This window comes from Bombyx mori, chromosome 17 (assembly GCF_030269925.1).
Source record: "Bombyx mori chromosome 17, ASM3026992v2".
Lineage (NCBI taxonomy): Eukaryota > Metazoa > Arthropoda > Insecta > Lepidoptera > Bombycidae > Bombyx > Bombyx mori.
Window position 1 is genome coordinate 16573353 of NC_085123.1, and position 16985 is coordinate 16590337.

The 16985-nt window shown below is 40.8% G+C and overlaps 1 protein-coding gene across 1 annotated transcript in view; it reads left to right on the top strand.

The window, feature by feature from the left end:
* The window catches only part of LOC101735871 (sodium-independent sulfate anion transporter), a 30512-nt gene that overhangs the window by 13109 nt on the left and 418 nt on the right, over positions 1 to 16985 (top strand). Inside the window, exons 2-12 of the mRNA XM_012690592.4 lie at positions 3224 to 3400; positions 7576 to 7842; positions 9660 to 9787; positions 11218 to 11310; positions 11474 to 11654; positions 12384 to 12548; positions 13260 to 13447; positions 13807 to 13921; positions 14484 to 14629; positions 15597 to 15755; positions 16263 to 16465. Coding sequence (XP_012546046.1) covers positions 3224 to 3400; positions 7576 to 7842; positions 9660 to 9787; positions 11218 to 11310; positions 11474 to 11654; positions 12384 to 12548; positions 13260 to 13447; positions 13807 to 13921; positions 14484 to 14629; positions 15597 to 15755; positions 16263 to 16448 — 1805 coding nt within the window. The 3' untranslated portion in view covers positions 16449 to 16465. The remainder of the gene's footprint in view (positions 1 to 3223; positions 3401 to 7575; positions 7843 to 9659; positions 9788 to 11217; positions 11311 to 11473; positions 11655 to 12383; positions 12549 to 13259; positions 13448 to 13806; positions 13922 to 14483; positions 14630 to 15596; positions 15756 to 16262; positions 16466 to 16985) is intronic.

A 16985-nucleotide genomic window follows, 5' to 3' on the forward strand; every position in this document is an offset into this window, starting at 1 on the left:
AGTAATGGACAAAAACACCGAACAGTTTGTCTTAAATTTTGTATCACCAAAATAATTTCGTGTTGGGGGTAATTGAAAATGTTAGAGAAGACTAGCGAGGAATCAACTTTATCTAAAACACAAAATACCTGAATTTTCTCATTTGAATGCGACTCAAGTTTAAAAAAGTACCTAACGTCCCGCATTGTATAGCAATCTAGTAAAATAACTTTAATTCTGAAAATAGCTGTGTTTCTTGCCAAGGCTTTCTGCGACACGACTTGGGATCAAAATACACAGCCACGGAATTGTCCGGGTCAAGGCAGCGTTGTGACTAGTAAGAGTGCTCACGCTTGCTCTGCGTTTGTTTTCTTCTAACGTAGACAGAAACCATTCCTTAGTTCACTGTTAGTTTTATGTTCATTTTAGAATAATTAGTGATTTTTAATGTTCGTAATCTAATAAATAGGTCGCCAGACGCCTTAATATGTCTGCCTACTGATGCCACGACGCCGCTGCCTCCGAGTTTTGACGAGTAAACCAGTGTGCTTACTGCGAGTTTCTTAACGTTGTCGATACCGTAATAGTTAACTCAAATTTGTATGTAGTTGGAACGTTTGCCTACGTTTGCCGCTAGGGGCGCTGTTCTAACTGAACTGATTTGTTCCAACTGTTCCAACGGATCCTCGAAGGCTCACGGTATGGGCTGTTCAAATATTTTGATTAGGCGAATGAAGTTATCGCGTCTAATTCACAACGAGATACTACCAGTGGTGTCGGGAGAGCTACCCTTAAAGAGCATGGCTGTGCTTTCCTCGAGATTGATGTCAATGCGCCACTTCCGGACCACTGCCCTAAAATGGTGGCCCCGATCTGGAATTTACTGTGGATAAACGACATCTTCCTACTCGAGAGTAGTAGATAGACGTATTATCGGCGAAGAGGGGTCCGGGGTGTATTGTTACATTTGTTACTGTATAAGCTGAAAGTTAACTGGGAGAGCGCGGAGCCTTGTGTTACTGCCGCCGAGATTTGTTGTGAGAGAGATTGAGTTTCCTCGACTCGATACCGAAACGAGCGTTTCGACTAGAATTTTTTTATTTTTTTATTGCTTAGGTGGATGGACGAGCTCTCAGCCCACCTGGTGTTAAGTGGTTACTGGAGCCCATAGACATCTACAACGAAAATGCGCCACCCACCTCGAGATATAAGTTCTAAGATCTCAGTATAGTTACAACGGCTACCCCACCCTTCGAACCGAAACGCATTACTGCTTCACGGCGGAAATAGGCGGGGTGGTGATACCTACCCGTGCGGACTCCCAAGAGGTCCTACCACCAGTGATTACGCAAATTATAATTTTGCGGGTTTGGTTTTTATTACACGATGTTATTCCTTCACCGTGGAAGTCAATCGTGAACATTTGTTGAGTACGTATTTCATTAGAAAAATTGGTACCCGCCTGCGGGATTCGAACATCGGTGCATCACTACATACGAATGCACCGGACGTCTTATCCTTTAGGCCACGACGACTTCAGTTGTTCGTATGTTCGTATTTCGTATGTTCAGGACGAGACCTTTCTGGCACTCCTACGGTGTACAGTTTATAAATTAAACTGCTGTGCCAGACTTTGCCGAACGCCTTCGCGATATCGAATAAGAGAGCTCGACCGCCACGGAGTCTACTCTGCATCTATTTAGCCGTACTAAGATGTGTTCTGCGAGACGGTGCACTTGTTGGTGCATAAGTATTGATGGCGTGAAATTCAAACTGTTCATCGACCATGGTTCCGCGGTAGCTCGCGGAGTTGTGTTTGGGTTTTCCAGGTTTGTGTACGCCGATAACGTCCGCTTCTTTCTTTCCACACCGCGGTAAAGATGCAGTTCGTCATAGCGGCATTTAAAATTGAGGCCATCACTAGTTGGGCAGGTAACATTTTTAATATGTGGTTATGAATGTCATCGGAGCCGGGTACTTTCCGTATTTGGAGGTTTTCGATTGCTTCTTTGACTTCGTTAACAGAAATGGGGTACTGCGCCCGAGGGTGGCAGGGAATATCTGCGTTCAACCTCCTTGTTAACTAGCATTCGTATTCGGGGTCCGTGATATGACCACTGGTGGTGCACTTGTCTTGCAGTGCAACGCTCAAAAACTCTGCTTTTTCATCGTCATCGAAAGCCCATTGTTTTGCCCTTTTCATTGAATATTGTTGATTTCCAAACGTCATATTTCAATATTTGAAATAACTGAGTAACGACCTTGTGCGATCAAACTAAAGCATCTGTTCAAACCAAACACTGTCAACATTGGCAAGTTAGTTGAGCAATAAACAGAGGACAAATTGCACATATTTCAGTACAGGCCATGCGTCTGCACTCTCTCAACTTTTAAACAAACTGTTAAATGTGGTTCGTAAAATGAAATAAGAAATAGGACATCTTTCTAAAACTTTACAAGAGTTTGTTACGCTTATATTTGCCCTATAATAAGGTCAACAAAGGTTGACCTTATTATAGGGCAGTTACTGCTTTGAAAGCAAAGCAGTAACTGCCAACCATAGGTTCCACCAACAGGCCAGTTTCAACGTACAATATTATTGAATTGGTAAGATCGGTTGGATACTTGGACTAAATTGTAGCTAAATGGGATTTCACCACGAAAGAGCCTGTAAACGTCCGCCATATGTTGAATGGTGAATTGAAACATCATCAGGGAATTGGGTTGTGTTCGAGCATTGAAGTTTCTCTTATCTCGTTTGTCTAGATGGATAATTGTGTAAAAACACATTTCTAAACAAATAGTTTCTCAACTGAAAAGAAACTTAGATAGGAATTTTAGTTTGCAGACTACGTTGTGACGGGTTGCATTGTGTGGAGTTGAGTCTGAGGCAATCAGGTCGGTAAAAGCGTTGCTAATCTATTGTGGCTGTTACACTAGACTATCTCGGGGAACCTAGAACTGTGTCACATAAAGTAATGGGTACGAAATATCATCTGTCTGTCCATAGCCCAATGGATAATATGCCCGGTGCATTCGTAACGAGAATGTTCCAACGATAGGGCTCACGTCCCGACTCAAATACCAAATAGAGATACTTATTTACTAATTAATAAATAGTATATACTGTAGGATTTGAACTCCGGTATATTCGTTATGATAGATATTTGGCTTGCCTGATATAATCGTTAAGTCTGATTTGTCGGTATTAAATATTTCATAAAAAACGATTATTTCTCTGTAGATACAAATGGATCATATCCAGGAAGTCTGTTCACGAAGACCCCCGTTAGCTGGAGGAGGAAGGCAGCTAGACGCGCCAGAGCGTGTTGCTCCAAGAAAATGCTGCTCCGAAGAGTTCCTATACTGCAGTGGTTACCCAACTACACTTGGCGCAGCGGACTGTCTGATACTATTGCGGGTAAGTCATCAAGTCCTTGATTTAAAAGTGACATTTTACCTATCACATAATATATACATATATCATATAATATATACACAATAATATATATTATTTATGAGTACATGTATTTACTAATTACGTATTTTACTGGTGGTAGGACCACTTGTGAGTCCGCGCGGGTGGGTACCACCGCCCTGCCTATTTCTGCCGTGAAGCATTAATGCGTTTCGGTTTGAAGGGTGGGGCAGCCGTTGTAACTATACTTGAGACCTTAGAACTTATATCTCAAGATAGGTGGCGCATTTACGCTGTAGATATCTATGGGCTCCAGTAACCACTTAACACCAGGTGGGCTGGGAGCTCGTCCACTCATCTAAGCAATAAAAAAAAAACACAGGATCGCTTGACAATCCCCCAGCTCGTAAATAGTTGACGTCTCTCATGGACATCAGCAATGCCAGATACACGGCCAAATCGCTGCCTGCGAAAACTCAATACCTCCGATAGCTTCATTTAAAAATCTTAAGCACCAGTTTGTGTTATGTTTGAGGAATAGTAAAACATTATCGTTTTAATTAAAAGCAAAATTTAATTAAAATATTCACACAAGCTATCGATGCTAATGAAACAAAGCTGTAATCGGTAGTTTGGTTTTAATAACAGACCGTGACTTGGAATCACGACTTGTGTAGGTTGGATATATCTTAAATATAAAATTCTCGTGTCACAATGTTAGTTACAATACTCCTCTGAAACGGTTTGACCGATTTTTATATAATTTTATATGCATATTCAGTAGGTCGAAGAATCGGCTACTATCTATTTTTCATACCCCTTAGTGATATGGGTTGGGGATTATTTTTTTTATTTTTTGGACAATTTTTTTTTAAATTATTGTGAGGCATTATGTGGCTGAATGAGGTTTTGTTATTTTTATATTCCCTCATAGTTCACAGCACTACATGCCTCTTTCACTCATTTACCACATCCTTACACACTTACGATAAGTTAGTTTTTTTTTCTACACTAGAAATTCCCTAGAAATCTTATACATGGTAAAACAACGTTTGCCGGGTCAGCTAGTAGTATATATTTTTAGCATATACTCAGGGAAGGATAGGGACTCAATTGTTTTTCTGTTACGCGTGAGCTGTCCCCGCCACCCGTTAACATCTTAATGTTGTAATAATGCCAGAGGCACAGCCAGGGCGCGTACTACCGCTGAGAACTGTTTAAAACAGGCTCGAAAAAAAATACAGGTTATATATAGCACTCAGGGAATATCGCGAAGGGGAGTTCATCCTAGAGCCGTCTTGTGCATAGCAGAAATTATATCAAATATATTTATTTATTTATTAGGCACACAGTGCATATTACAAGCTCAAAAGATACACAATAACAACAAGTAAAAAAAGGAAAATCTGGCTTGCAACATAAGCCATGTACACATGATTAAACAAGACAAATGTGCTGACTTTGTACACAATGTTATAAATAATGCAATAAACATTAAACAATTACACTGCCTACTTCATCTACTATTAACATGGAGGATGCCCATTGGCAAGTTATGTATGTTAATCCTCAGAGCTCTATCAAAATAAAGTTTTCTTCTATTTGAGACACACTGGTCGCCTGCCTCCGTTCATATCCTCGCGAAAGCACTCTACATGGCATGATCCTTTCAGTCGTCAGCTAATGTTGCACTGATTGCAATATCTACTCATCTTTTGCATCTTTAGCTTGAGATAGCTTAGCCTATTAAGTTACGATATTATTCCAGAAGTATTTAGTCTCATAGCTGTTTGATAAAACACAGCAAACTAACCATGAAACGATTTGATTTTTGACGTCAATTAGAGAATATGTTCAACACACTGAATACTCAAATTCAAATTCAAATTCAAAATCACTTATTTCAACTTAGATGTCAGTATGACACACTTGTTGAATGTCAAAATACAAATAACAATGTTAACTCTACCACCGGTTCCAAAAAATGCCACAGTCCTGAGAAGAACCGGCGAAACAAACTCAGCGGGCTTTTTTTTTGTTTTTTCTCAAATATTTTCTTTTTTTTAAATAAATAAAAATATTTACAATAAAGGAACTTAAAGGAATACTTAATATTGAATGCGTGATAACTGAAAAATATAGAAATGAGGAAGTTGCTAATTCCTAATTGAGAATATGGATATGGATGGAGGTCGGAGCGATTTAATTTGTAGAACCAAACATGATTACCTGTATTTTAAAGTAAGTTCATGTTTCATGATGACGCATACATGGTTTTAAAGTAAGTAGACTTACTGTATGAACTGTAACTGTAATAACATTGTAAAGACGTCCCTTTTAGGGTTGATGCCCTAATTATATCGTACCTATGTTTTCGATATTATTACAAATAAGGGGAAATAAAGAACAGTGAAGTCTGACGGAGAATATCTTGATTTGAGAGAGCCATCTGAATTTCCGCACCATTTACTCCGAAATAATGACGCATTCCGGTTTGAAGGGGGAGAGCGGTTGTATCTACGCCGTTGTCGATTTAACTATACTGAGACTTTAGGACTTATATCTCAAGGTGGGTGGCGCATTTACGTGATAGATGTCTATGGGCTCCAATAACCACTTAACACCAGATGGCCTGTGAGCTCATCCATCCATCTAAGCAAAAAAAAAAAATGTACCAGAACAGGCAATTATTTGGTTGTAAAACACATACTTTGCATGATAAAACAGCTATCACCAAATCTTTCACCAATCTTGAGAAGTGTCTACATCAGGCTCTAAATGTCAAATAAAACTTCAAAAATAACAAGATATATTCACGAGCTAAGCGAGAATGTATGTTGACGGGTTTACTGTTGGTAGGACCTCTTTAGCGGTAGCCCCCCTACCTCATCCGGGTTCTGACCTCGGAGGGGATCGGACGTCGGGTGTAAGAGTGCAGGGGAGTCGTTTAGTGGGTAGCCTAATAAATCCTTGGGCCCGCGGTCTGCTCACAACACCATGCAGATCGTTGAGTCTCACATACCCCGCGCGCCCCTTTTGCGCGGGGACCTCGTAGGAGGTTCGGCCCTCTACCCGAAAAAAAAAAAAAAAAAAAAAAAAAAAAAAAAAAAAAAAAAAAAAAAAAAAAAAAAAAAAAGGACCTCTTTAGAGCCCGCACGGGTAGGCACCGTCACCCTGCCTATTTCTGTAGTATAGCAGTAATACGTTTCGGTTTGAAGGGTGGGGCAGCAGATGGGCGGCGGTAACCACTTAACTCCAGGTGGGCTGTCAGCCCGACCACGCGTCTAAGCAACAAAAAATAAAAAACGGTAATACACACAAGACAAGGGTAGCTCGGGCGTGCTTCACTTAGACCTTGAATATTAATTATAATTAGTAGACATACTGACTGGGAGTAGACTGCAGAACTCATGATACATAAGACACTATTCAGGAACTAACAAGGCGATCAATTACACGTTGAATCATCCTGATGTGAGGTAAACTCAGGGTACGTAATGCATGGTACCAACACACCCAGACACCTATTGATATAAATACACCTGCAAATCGTTTCACACAATATCCTTAAACACAAAAGGACGGTGCATTGTGTAGCTTCCCGTTACATATCAATACACAATGAACAGTTTGTACACAATACATACACAACGTGTTTCCACGATCAAAACATTGCTGGTTTCGAAATACAATCCTCAATACTCTTGAATGAATGACATAAGAAATGTCTCGACATTCTATAATGTAATTTAAGAGGCATGACGATGTAAGCTATCATGCGATAAGTGATCCTAGACTCCTAGACAATGTATAATTTTTCAAAACAATTATGAATTACTTATAAAAGAGAAAAGTTTAGAGAGGATTTGGGGGGCGATAAATCGATCTAGCTACGATTTATTTTCAGAAAATGTTGTTTTATTCGTGTTTTCAATAATCATCTTTATCGATAATCAACTTTAGGACTCTTCCCGACATCTATTGGCGAATAATAAGGCTGTTTTTCTTAATTGAGAGCATCTAACTGCTTTAAATACACAAAAATATGGAACACAACGGTCATCATGTAGTTATAATTAAAAATGCTGTAAGCATAAATTTCGAATCTTATGTCGTTGAGCATAAAGTGAATTTGGTATTGGTGTTTAATTTTTTCGGTATTAACACTTCTTTCCCAGGTATAACGGTGGGTCTCACAGTCATACCTCAGGCTATAGCTTATGCCGGAGTGGCCGGCTTGCCGCCGCAGTATGGACTCTACTCCTCATTTATGGCCTGCTTCGTTTACACGATCTTCGGTTCAGTAAAGGACTCGGCTATAGGTCCCACCGCTATCGCCGCTATACTGACGCGGGAAAATCTCCACGGCCTGGGACCAGAATTTGCTGTTCTACTGGCCTTTCTGTCTGGGTGCGTGGAGCTGGTCATGGGAATGTTGCAATTAGGTGAGTTGAGAGGACAAAATAATATTGTTTTTTTATATTATTTTATAGAATAAAAAAAAAAAAAAAAAATCTTTTATTTAGTGAAACTCAGATTTATTTTTACCACCGCTGTTAAGTTGATGCGCGCTTGGGCAACGTATTAACTTAATTTTATTTATTTATAAACATCTAATTTACTCAGTAACAAAAGCCGATATGATACAATTACAAAATTCCCCCTTGTTTGTTGACGTCTATATCCGATTTTTCGTTTTATTTATCTACACATTTTACACAGAGATATTTGAAACTAAAGTATTTATATAGATATAATTTAGATATAAAGGGCTGAGAGACTGCTGTACAAAACAAATCAGACCTCGATCTTCAGAGAATTGGAGGTGGTCTTCACTTGTTTATATATATGGATCTGTCGGTTAATCTAACGAACTAAAGACGTTAAGGTTCGTGGCGAACATTTTGTTACAGTGAATAACAGCCTAATTTTGACACTATGTGTAATTCAGAGCCTAATCTATCTATTCCTAAGTAACCATTTACGAAAATGTTCACTCTGTAACATATCTTATACAATAGAACAATAAGAACAACAAGAAAAGAATTCGCATTTTGCGCGAATATAACATGAATATCCATACAAAAACAAAATGTAATTTGAATTGCAAATAAAAGTGTTATTCACTGATAACATTCAATGAATTTCACACATTAGTCACTATAAATGTAGAGCCTCCGTAGTAATAAATAACTTTAAAAATATGAGGTTAAATTAGTCGTGGGCTATTGAGACGCTCGAAGTACTGAAGTGATGCGAATATGCAGGAGTTCAATCTCTGCCGGCGAGTACCAGCTTTTCTGCAGGTGAAGTTTTCGAGTTACGGTCGTCCGTCACTAATTCCCTCCTCAGACGGTCTCTCCACGCCGATGGCGGTATTGAATTATGATCAGCGCTAGGTGCCACATCCTTAATGTATTCGAAGGCAGACGGGTTCCCGGTCTGGTGCAAACAGAAAATTGTTTAATAAATTGATAATGAGTGGCTAACATATAACACAGAATAACATTGTTAAGGGTGGCCTTGTTTGATCACAAATACACTGCCTCAATCAATCATTAGCGGGAACTATCTGTAATAGAATTTATTAAATCATAAAGTAACTATTTCTATACACTTCTTCATACACTTCTTCATGACGTACATGTTATCGAGTGTGAATGTAAAGGAACATATGGCCACAAAAGCAAGAAGTCATAGACCTTGGGGATCGGTAGTAGGCAGTACACGTACAGGCCGGTGTCTAGAGTATTGAACTTATCAAACTAATCACAAAACATTCTAACATTAAATTATGGTACTGTACCACCAAATACCGGTTCGATTCGAGGTAGAAATCAGTTTGTTGGAGGGATTCAGAACTATCATCTGGGTGGGTCTGGTCTAGAATAACGGCACCTCAACCTCTTCCGATCGATATCATAAACGAAATCATAACAACTAGTTCTCAGATGGGTATCCTACACGTGTTGTTGTTAGATGATATCTCTTAAACGTCTAGTTGTAAAACTACAAACGTGACTGGGTATTTATCCAATTAACTGAACGTACCACAATTAGTGACAGGAAATCCTGGGCTGATAGGTGCATCATTAAACCAGTCCGTTTCCTGTCTATCAACAATCTATCGGCTCACAATACGAGTTAAAAATGCTCTTTTGATAACACTAAATTTATGAAACTACACAGATATAATGTTTGCACACAGTCAAATAAAAAGGGTTATTCATAATCTATAACTTTCTAGTTCTCATCATTCTAGGTTTTCTGATTGACTTCATCAGCGGTCCGGTCTCCGTTGGGTTCACATCTGCCGCTGCCATCATCATAGCCACTACTCAGGTTAAAGACATCCTCGGGTTAAGCTTCCCTGGTGGCAAGTTTATTCAGGTATTTACGATAATAATATTATGGACTACAATAAGGCCAGAAAAGCCGTGATATGTTGCATGTTCTGAGCTGTTAAAAAATATACCTTCAGTTCTAATGGAAGATATGTTACTAGATAATAAGAGATCCGAGCAGGGACGTAAAGGGCAGATGAACCAAACTCAACGGTGCATCATGAAGCAAGCAGATTGCTTGATCACATGACATTTGTCAAGACGACGATGTGAACCATGTTGAAATATGAAATGACAAAGTTTAGGCAGCACGAGTCTACCCGTGACAAACTGAGTATAACATAGACTAGAATGGTAGTTATAAAAATACATATATGTACGAACGCATTAAATCATAATATATCATAGAAAATAAATATTTGTCCTTTTCAATCTATATACAACGTGGTTGACATTCCAAAAAGGAGTATGTAATGTGTGCTACCTATTATAGAAGTAGGAAGTTTGAGTTTCCATGCGACCTTTTGTTAAATGCTATGTGTTTTCAAACGCTTTAACACAAAATACACAAGCATAAATATTTGTGACTTGCGATATTTTGAATGTAGAATTACCTAATTAAGAATCGTCATGTCATGGACGCCAGTGTTTCGTCTGCACATTCCGTAGAAGTAAGGAAGGTCTTGAAGAGGAGGAAGAGGAGAAGCTGTAGTCCGCAGAACACGACATGACATTTCATAGTGTCATTGACATTTTAGCCACTGTTGCACCGTTTTCCAAAATCAAAATTAAATTGCTTTATAAAGCGAATTGTGCAGCACTGGCTACCGATGTTTTTTACGCCGCACGTAATACTAGCTTTTTGTTCAAATAATTTAATAGTTTTTCTATAACAATCTAACCGACGCCGTATTCAACTTTCTATTGACCTTGTAATTTAATAGTCAATATGTACTTAAGTTTCTTGAATTGGTGGACTTTAATGGGTTTTTTTTGTTTATTCATGGTTATACAATTTTAGAGTAAATAAGAAAATACAACATGGGGACAATCTTTTAATAAAAAATAATACTTACAAACAAGATAATGGTCAGCATGATATTTTGCGATTACCTTCTGAGATGATATGGGATGTTGTGATCTCTGTAAGAAATGTGGAAACTAATAAGAAATTTTACCAAATATCAATCAGTTGATAAGAGTTGATAAGAAATAAGTTTTGGACAATGCCCGTAATAATTTACGAACGTGGTCCAAAAATGGGACACAACAGCCCGCTATAACTTATTTTGAATTTATGATTGTCCGACCGATTTTGATGCCCAGTTTTACCCTTAAAATATCGCCAAAAAATCAGAGCTTGGTCACTGTCATAGGAGATGTAAATTAGGCGGTATAATGTCTCAAGGTCGCAGCACAAGATCCCTTGACGTATTATTCCATTTCTGTGCTCAAAGGGATTGTGTCAAATTACAGGTGTGGACGGGGATATACGAACACATCGGTGAGACTCGACTCTGGGACACTGTGCTCGGTGTAACTTGTATCGTTGTACTGCTTCTGTTGAGGGTAAGTGTCTGCTACAGCTAGTGACTGCGCTCAGGGGCTAAACTTGAATTATTTACCAGACATGTTCTGGTCTGACCCTTTCATTAATTAATCTTTCGATATTTTGTCGATAATATTCCATGAACCGTTTATGGTAGTTTGTATTTCTTACTTATCATTTCAGAAAGTCAAGGATATAAGCGTGAAGGTCGATGAGAGTTCAGGCAAGACCAGGCGTCTGCGTAAGGCCGCCTCGCAGACACTGTGGCTCGTGTCCACCACGCGGAACATCCTGGTGGTGCTGGCCTGTGCATCATTGGCCTACTACTTCGACACGAGGCAGTTGCAACCTTTCGTTTTAACTGGTGCGTTTACTGGTTTAATTACATCTACACTGATACCAGTAATCACTCCACTTGATAAAGCGGCACGACACGAGAACCCTCTCATCGTGGCCGCCGGTAACTACATTCCCGATCCTGCGGACAGAATGGAAAGCAGTCGACGTCGCCCCAAACACGTCATCTCGGATCCTCCCGATCCACTAACGGTGCTTTTAGGTACTTCAAGCACCGGTCACCGTTCTCGTCGAACCCGTCGCTTGCGACGAAGGGCTCGACGAGTAAATTAACTCTCAGACACAGCCCACTGAGTTTCTCGCCGGATCTTCTCAGTGGGTCGCGTTTCCGATCCGGTGGTAGATTCTGCGAAGCACGGCTCTTGCTAGGGTTCGTGTTAGCAACATCGTCAGGTTTGAGCCCCGTGAGCTCACCTACTAAAGTTAGGGTTACGCTGACATAGCCGCTAGGGCTATCAGCTTAGGTAGGAAAAAAAAAAAAAAAAAATGTAATCACGACCGGAATCACACCCTCGGAATAGGAACTGTTATTCGGGGCTTGTGACAATTTTCTTATCTTGCTAAATGTGCTCGAATTATTCCTAAGATGATGAGGTCCGAAAGTGTAAATATACAGGGTGGTGGCAGGGCGGGTGGCACTGTTCTGCGAATTGTCTTGATCGTATTTGTTCCAATAAAATACCAACTATAATCTTCGGTAGCCGCACTATGACAAGTTAATTGAATAATATTCCAGGTGAAGTAAAGGCGGGGCTACCACAGATCTCCCCCCCACCATTCTCCGCCACGGTCGGTAACCACACGTACACGTTTGTGGAGATGGCATCCACCCTCGGATCAGCGATATTCGTGGTGCCACTCCTCTCTATTTTAGAGAATATAGCGTTGGCTAAAGTTTTTTGTAAGTATTATTTGATTAAGCATTACTTATATTTTATTCAGGATTCGAATATTTTGGTGTTTATATAGGTTGTAAAATTATCGCAGGTCAATGAAAGATCTGAAATCGTTAAATGTTCTTTTTTGCTACATGAGATTCGAACATAATATGTTCACAAACCATTTTTGAACTCATGCCTCGAGGTGGGTGGCACATTCAGATTGTGATACATAAGATAAGGTGGACCGTGACCGCAATATATTAAAAAACTCCATCACAGAATACAGAAATGCCCACACCTGAGTAGCGCCAATAACAAGATAAGTTTGCAAATGTACAATTACGAACATCAATATTTGGAATCTCGGTGTGATTTGAAATACTTTCACTGGTGGTAGGACCTCTTGTAAGTCCGCGCGGGTAGGTACCACCGCCCTGCCTATTTCTGCCGTGAAGCAGTAATGCGTTTCGGTCTGAAGGGTAGAGCAGCCGTTGTAACTATACTGAGATCTAAAACTGATATCTCAAGGTGGGTGGCGCATTTACGTTGTAGATGTCTATGGGCTCCAGTAACCACTTAACACCAGGTGGGCTGTGAGCTCATCCACCCATCTAAACAATAAAAAAAAGAAAAAAAAAGATCTTCATCCTTGTTGAATGTCACTCACTATGAGTGACGTAGAGTAAGTAGCCCAGAGGAATTCATCCATGATATTTTGTGTCTGCGAACAGCGGAGGGTAAGTACGTGGACGCGACGCAAGAGATGCTGGCTCTGGGCGTGTGCAACATGGTGTCGGCGCTGGTGGACAGTATGCCGGTGTCGGGGGCGCTGTCCCGCGGCGCCGTCAACCACGCCTCCGGGGTCGCCACCACCGCCTCGGGCCTCTGGGCCGGCGCGCTGGTGCTGCTCGCGCTACAGGTAACACATTCCCAGTTCGGTAGGCAGCGGCTTGGCTCTGCCCCTGGCATTGCTGAGGTCCATAGGCGACGGTAACCAGTCTCCATCAGTTGGGCCGTATGCTCGTCTGCCTACAAGGGCAATAAAAAAAAAGCTCTACACCTCGACTCTCAACTCTACTCCTGTTTCGATATCCTAGATGACAAGCGCTGCTGATTTTGAAAGTTACCTTCCTGTCTGTTTGTGCGGAGATGCAATCATCGGGCGGGATCATCATGATCAGCTCACAATAAAGTCGTTCTTTGCTGCACAAATTCTTCGTCCAATAAGTCTTAATAGATTTCAAAGCACTAATTACACCATTTATCATTCCCCTACAGTATTTCACGCCGTATTTCTACTACATTCCGAAAGCGTCATTGGCTGCCGTCATCATTGCTGCTGTGGTCTTCATGATGGAACTGCACGTCTTCAAACCTATATGGAGGACGAAAAGTAAGTCACTTTTTCTTTACTATTGCCTTGATCATTTCCGTGAGTATTACCATTTAAAACCGGACATAGCGCTACTCGTGCCATAACACAATCTTTAGATAAGTAAGACAATCATTATTACAGTTCAATTGAACCTTCAACCTCAAGCCCGCGGCGTCCACACGGTGGAATCAGCTCATGAATCGAACTAGATCTAATAGCTCCTATATGTTGAAAATGTGGGAAATCAAGCCCACTGAGTGTCGCCGGATCTTCTCAGTGGATCATTACCGATCCGGTGGTAAATTATGCGAAGCACTACTTTTGCTTGGGCTAGTGTTAGCATCTTCCTCTGATTAGAGCCCCGTGAGATCACCTACTCGTTCGGTGAGGCTGGCATAGCCCTCTAAGCTTAGGTAGGAGAAACAAAAAAAATGTGAAATTGTCGCCAAAACAGCCTCTTCAACACCAACACCCTAGGGGAACACAATAAATTGAATGTTGAGTTTGAACAAAGTATTTATATATTTTTTGTACTTCTCACACGTTTTCCACAGCATCGTAAACTTTATTATTGTTTCAGAAATCGATATAATCCCCGCGGTGGTGACGTTCGGCTCTTGTCTCATGCTGCGACTGGAGCTTGGCATCGTCATAGGCATCGGCGTTAACTTGCTGTTCCTGCTGTATGCCTCCGCGAGACCCTCCGTCAAGGTCACGCGGGCCACCGTGAGTGCATTCAATAACTTGCGTTAAACTGTTAGCTGTAGTTAATACTATACTTATTGTGTTTGCAAATGACACTCATTACTCATTCATAAAATCAATTATGTAGTACGTTGTTACCGAGATATGTCTGTATTCTGTTAAGAAAGAACCAGGGAAAGATCAACATGTTAGTTATTCATCTAAAAATTGTTATCACTTCAAAGTATGCTTCTTCAGAAACGATAAATTTCGCCAACGACAACGGACAAACAAATCATCAAAATAATGTTCAAACGCATTTTCCGGAATTGAGTTCTCATATGAAAACGGGTGCCACCAACTGGTAATTATTGAATTTAGGAAAAATAAAGAAGTCAGCTGGAATAATATCTGATAAATAAGGTGGTTGTTCGATGGTATTTGTCGAATTTTTGGTCAAAAATTCGTTCACAATGATAGCCTTGTACGAAAGCGGATTATCGCGGCGCGAAATCCAATAATTATCTTACATCTGTATCAGCATCTAAACGTCGCATAGTAGGACCGTCGATATGTGGTGGACAACAGTAAAATTACTTTCTACTTTGGCCTTAAGTTATATAAGGACATCGCAACTTGTGCACAATATTATTATATTAACTAGTGCAGTATGCTTAGTGTGAGTTTTTTAACGTTTTCGACACCGCCCCTAGCGGTAAACGTAGGCAAACGTTCCAACTGTTCCAACAAATTTGAGCTCACTTTTACGCTATCGAGAACGTTAAATAACTCACACTAAGCATACTGAGCTGTGTATTTGTACGACTATTGTTGTAGCGTGGAGTTAACTTTCCTCGGCCCCTGGGTATTGGTTTAATTTACCCTTGTTTATATTCTGCATAAATTGATAGTCTCAATTAATATCAAGGACCAATGTGATGGATGCCAGACCAATGTCACATATATTTGCCTTCGAGGCTGGGTAGTGTAGGTATGCGTGTGCCCGCAGTCTGCGAGCGGCGTGGAGCACGTGGTGGCGGCGGTGGGCAGCGCGCTGTCGTTCCCGGCGGCGGAGTTCGTGCGGCGCGCGCTGCACAAGGCGGCGCCGCGCCTGCCGCTCGTGGTGGACGCGACGCACGTCAGGGCGGCAGACTTCACCGCCGCAGAGGTACGTACCGCGCCCGCACTGACTGTCTGCTACTGATAATTGATTCTTGGCCAGTAAATATAAACAAATTGCTACCGAGCTATTTCATGTTTCTTGCTCTATATAAGTCAGCAGACGTGCGCATCAAGCATTCTCGTATCATTCAAAGGAGTTGGCACGAATTTAAAGTAAGAAAATTCAGGGCCTACATATGGTTTATCATTCATTGACCACCATCTCAGAGTGTTTGTTTGCGCAATACACCAACTTTTATGCAAACAACCGTGAATAAAGTGTACCACAATAAGTTCGCACGTTACCGAATGACCGTGGGTTGTTGCGAAACCTCCAGTTTTATTTTCTTTATACCTCGAATAGAACTTAAAATTAATATTTTTATAATAAGGAACTTCGTTTCTATCCGGTGTCCCACGACACCACACATATTTTTCCGTTTTCTTCAAGCCGAACGTCTGTGGGTTTTACGGACTATAAGCTCAGCACTAAGAGTTCACATTACGTTGCCAGGGTATCAAGGCGTTAATTGAAGATTTCGAGTCTCGTGGGCAAACGCTGATCTTCTACAACGTGTCTCCGTCGCTGGGCAGCGTGCTGCAGGGCGTGCGGCCCCGGAGACTGCTGGTGTGCTCCTCCGCCACTCAGCTGGACCTGCTGCTCGTGCAAGCCACGCAGCAAAGCCTCACCAACTCATAGCTTATATCTACATTGCGGTATTTATAATAGAACTATTACATCAGTCAACTATCACCTTTAAATTTTAGCCGGGTACCACGGGTCCGGTCAATTCCCAATTTAAGTTAAGATCTTTATTATTATTTCTTAATGAAGGTCTGGGTTTTCTTGTGTTCATCTCTTGAAATTCTTAGCTCGGAGTTATTGAGTGAATGACACATACATACATATACATAAATGTTTCTTTAATCTCAGTGTCCAACCCGGGGCGTCTAGGCACGGCTAGACATCTCGGCGAGTGTCGATGTGTTGTTTTATAGCAACGCACTTAGATACTAAACACACCTATCAGCTAGAGGGTGTTCCGGAGAAGCTAGCTATCTCAATATTGTAAACTAAGCGAAAGCGTAATTTAATATTTTAAAACTCTGTAATAGATATGAACCTTTGGAACCTATGGAACCTTTTCCTTCTCTTGGATGTTTTTTAAGTTTTTATTTTTTACTGCTCAGATGGTTTGGTGAACTCACAGTCCACCTGGTGTTAAGTGGTTATCGG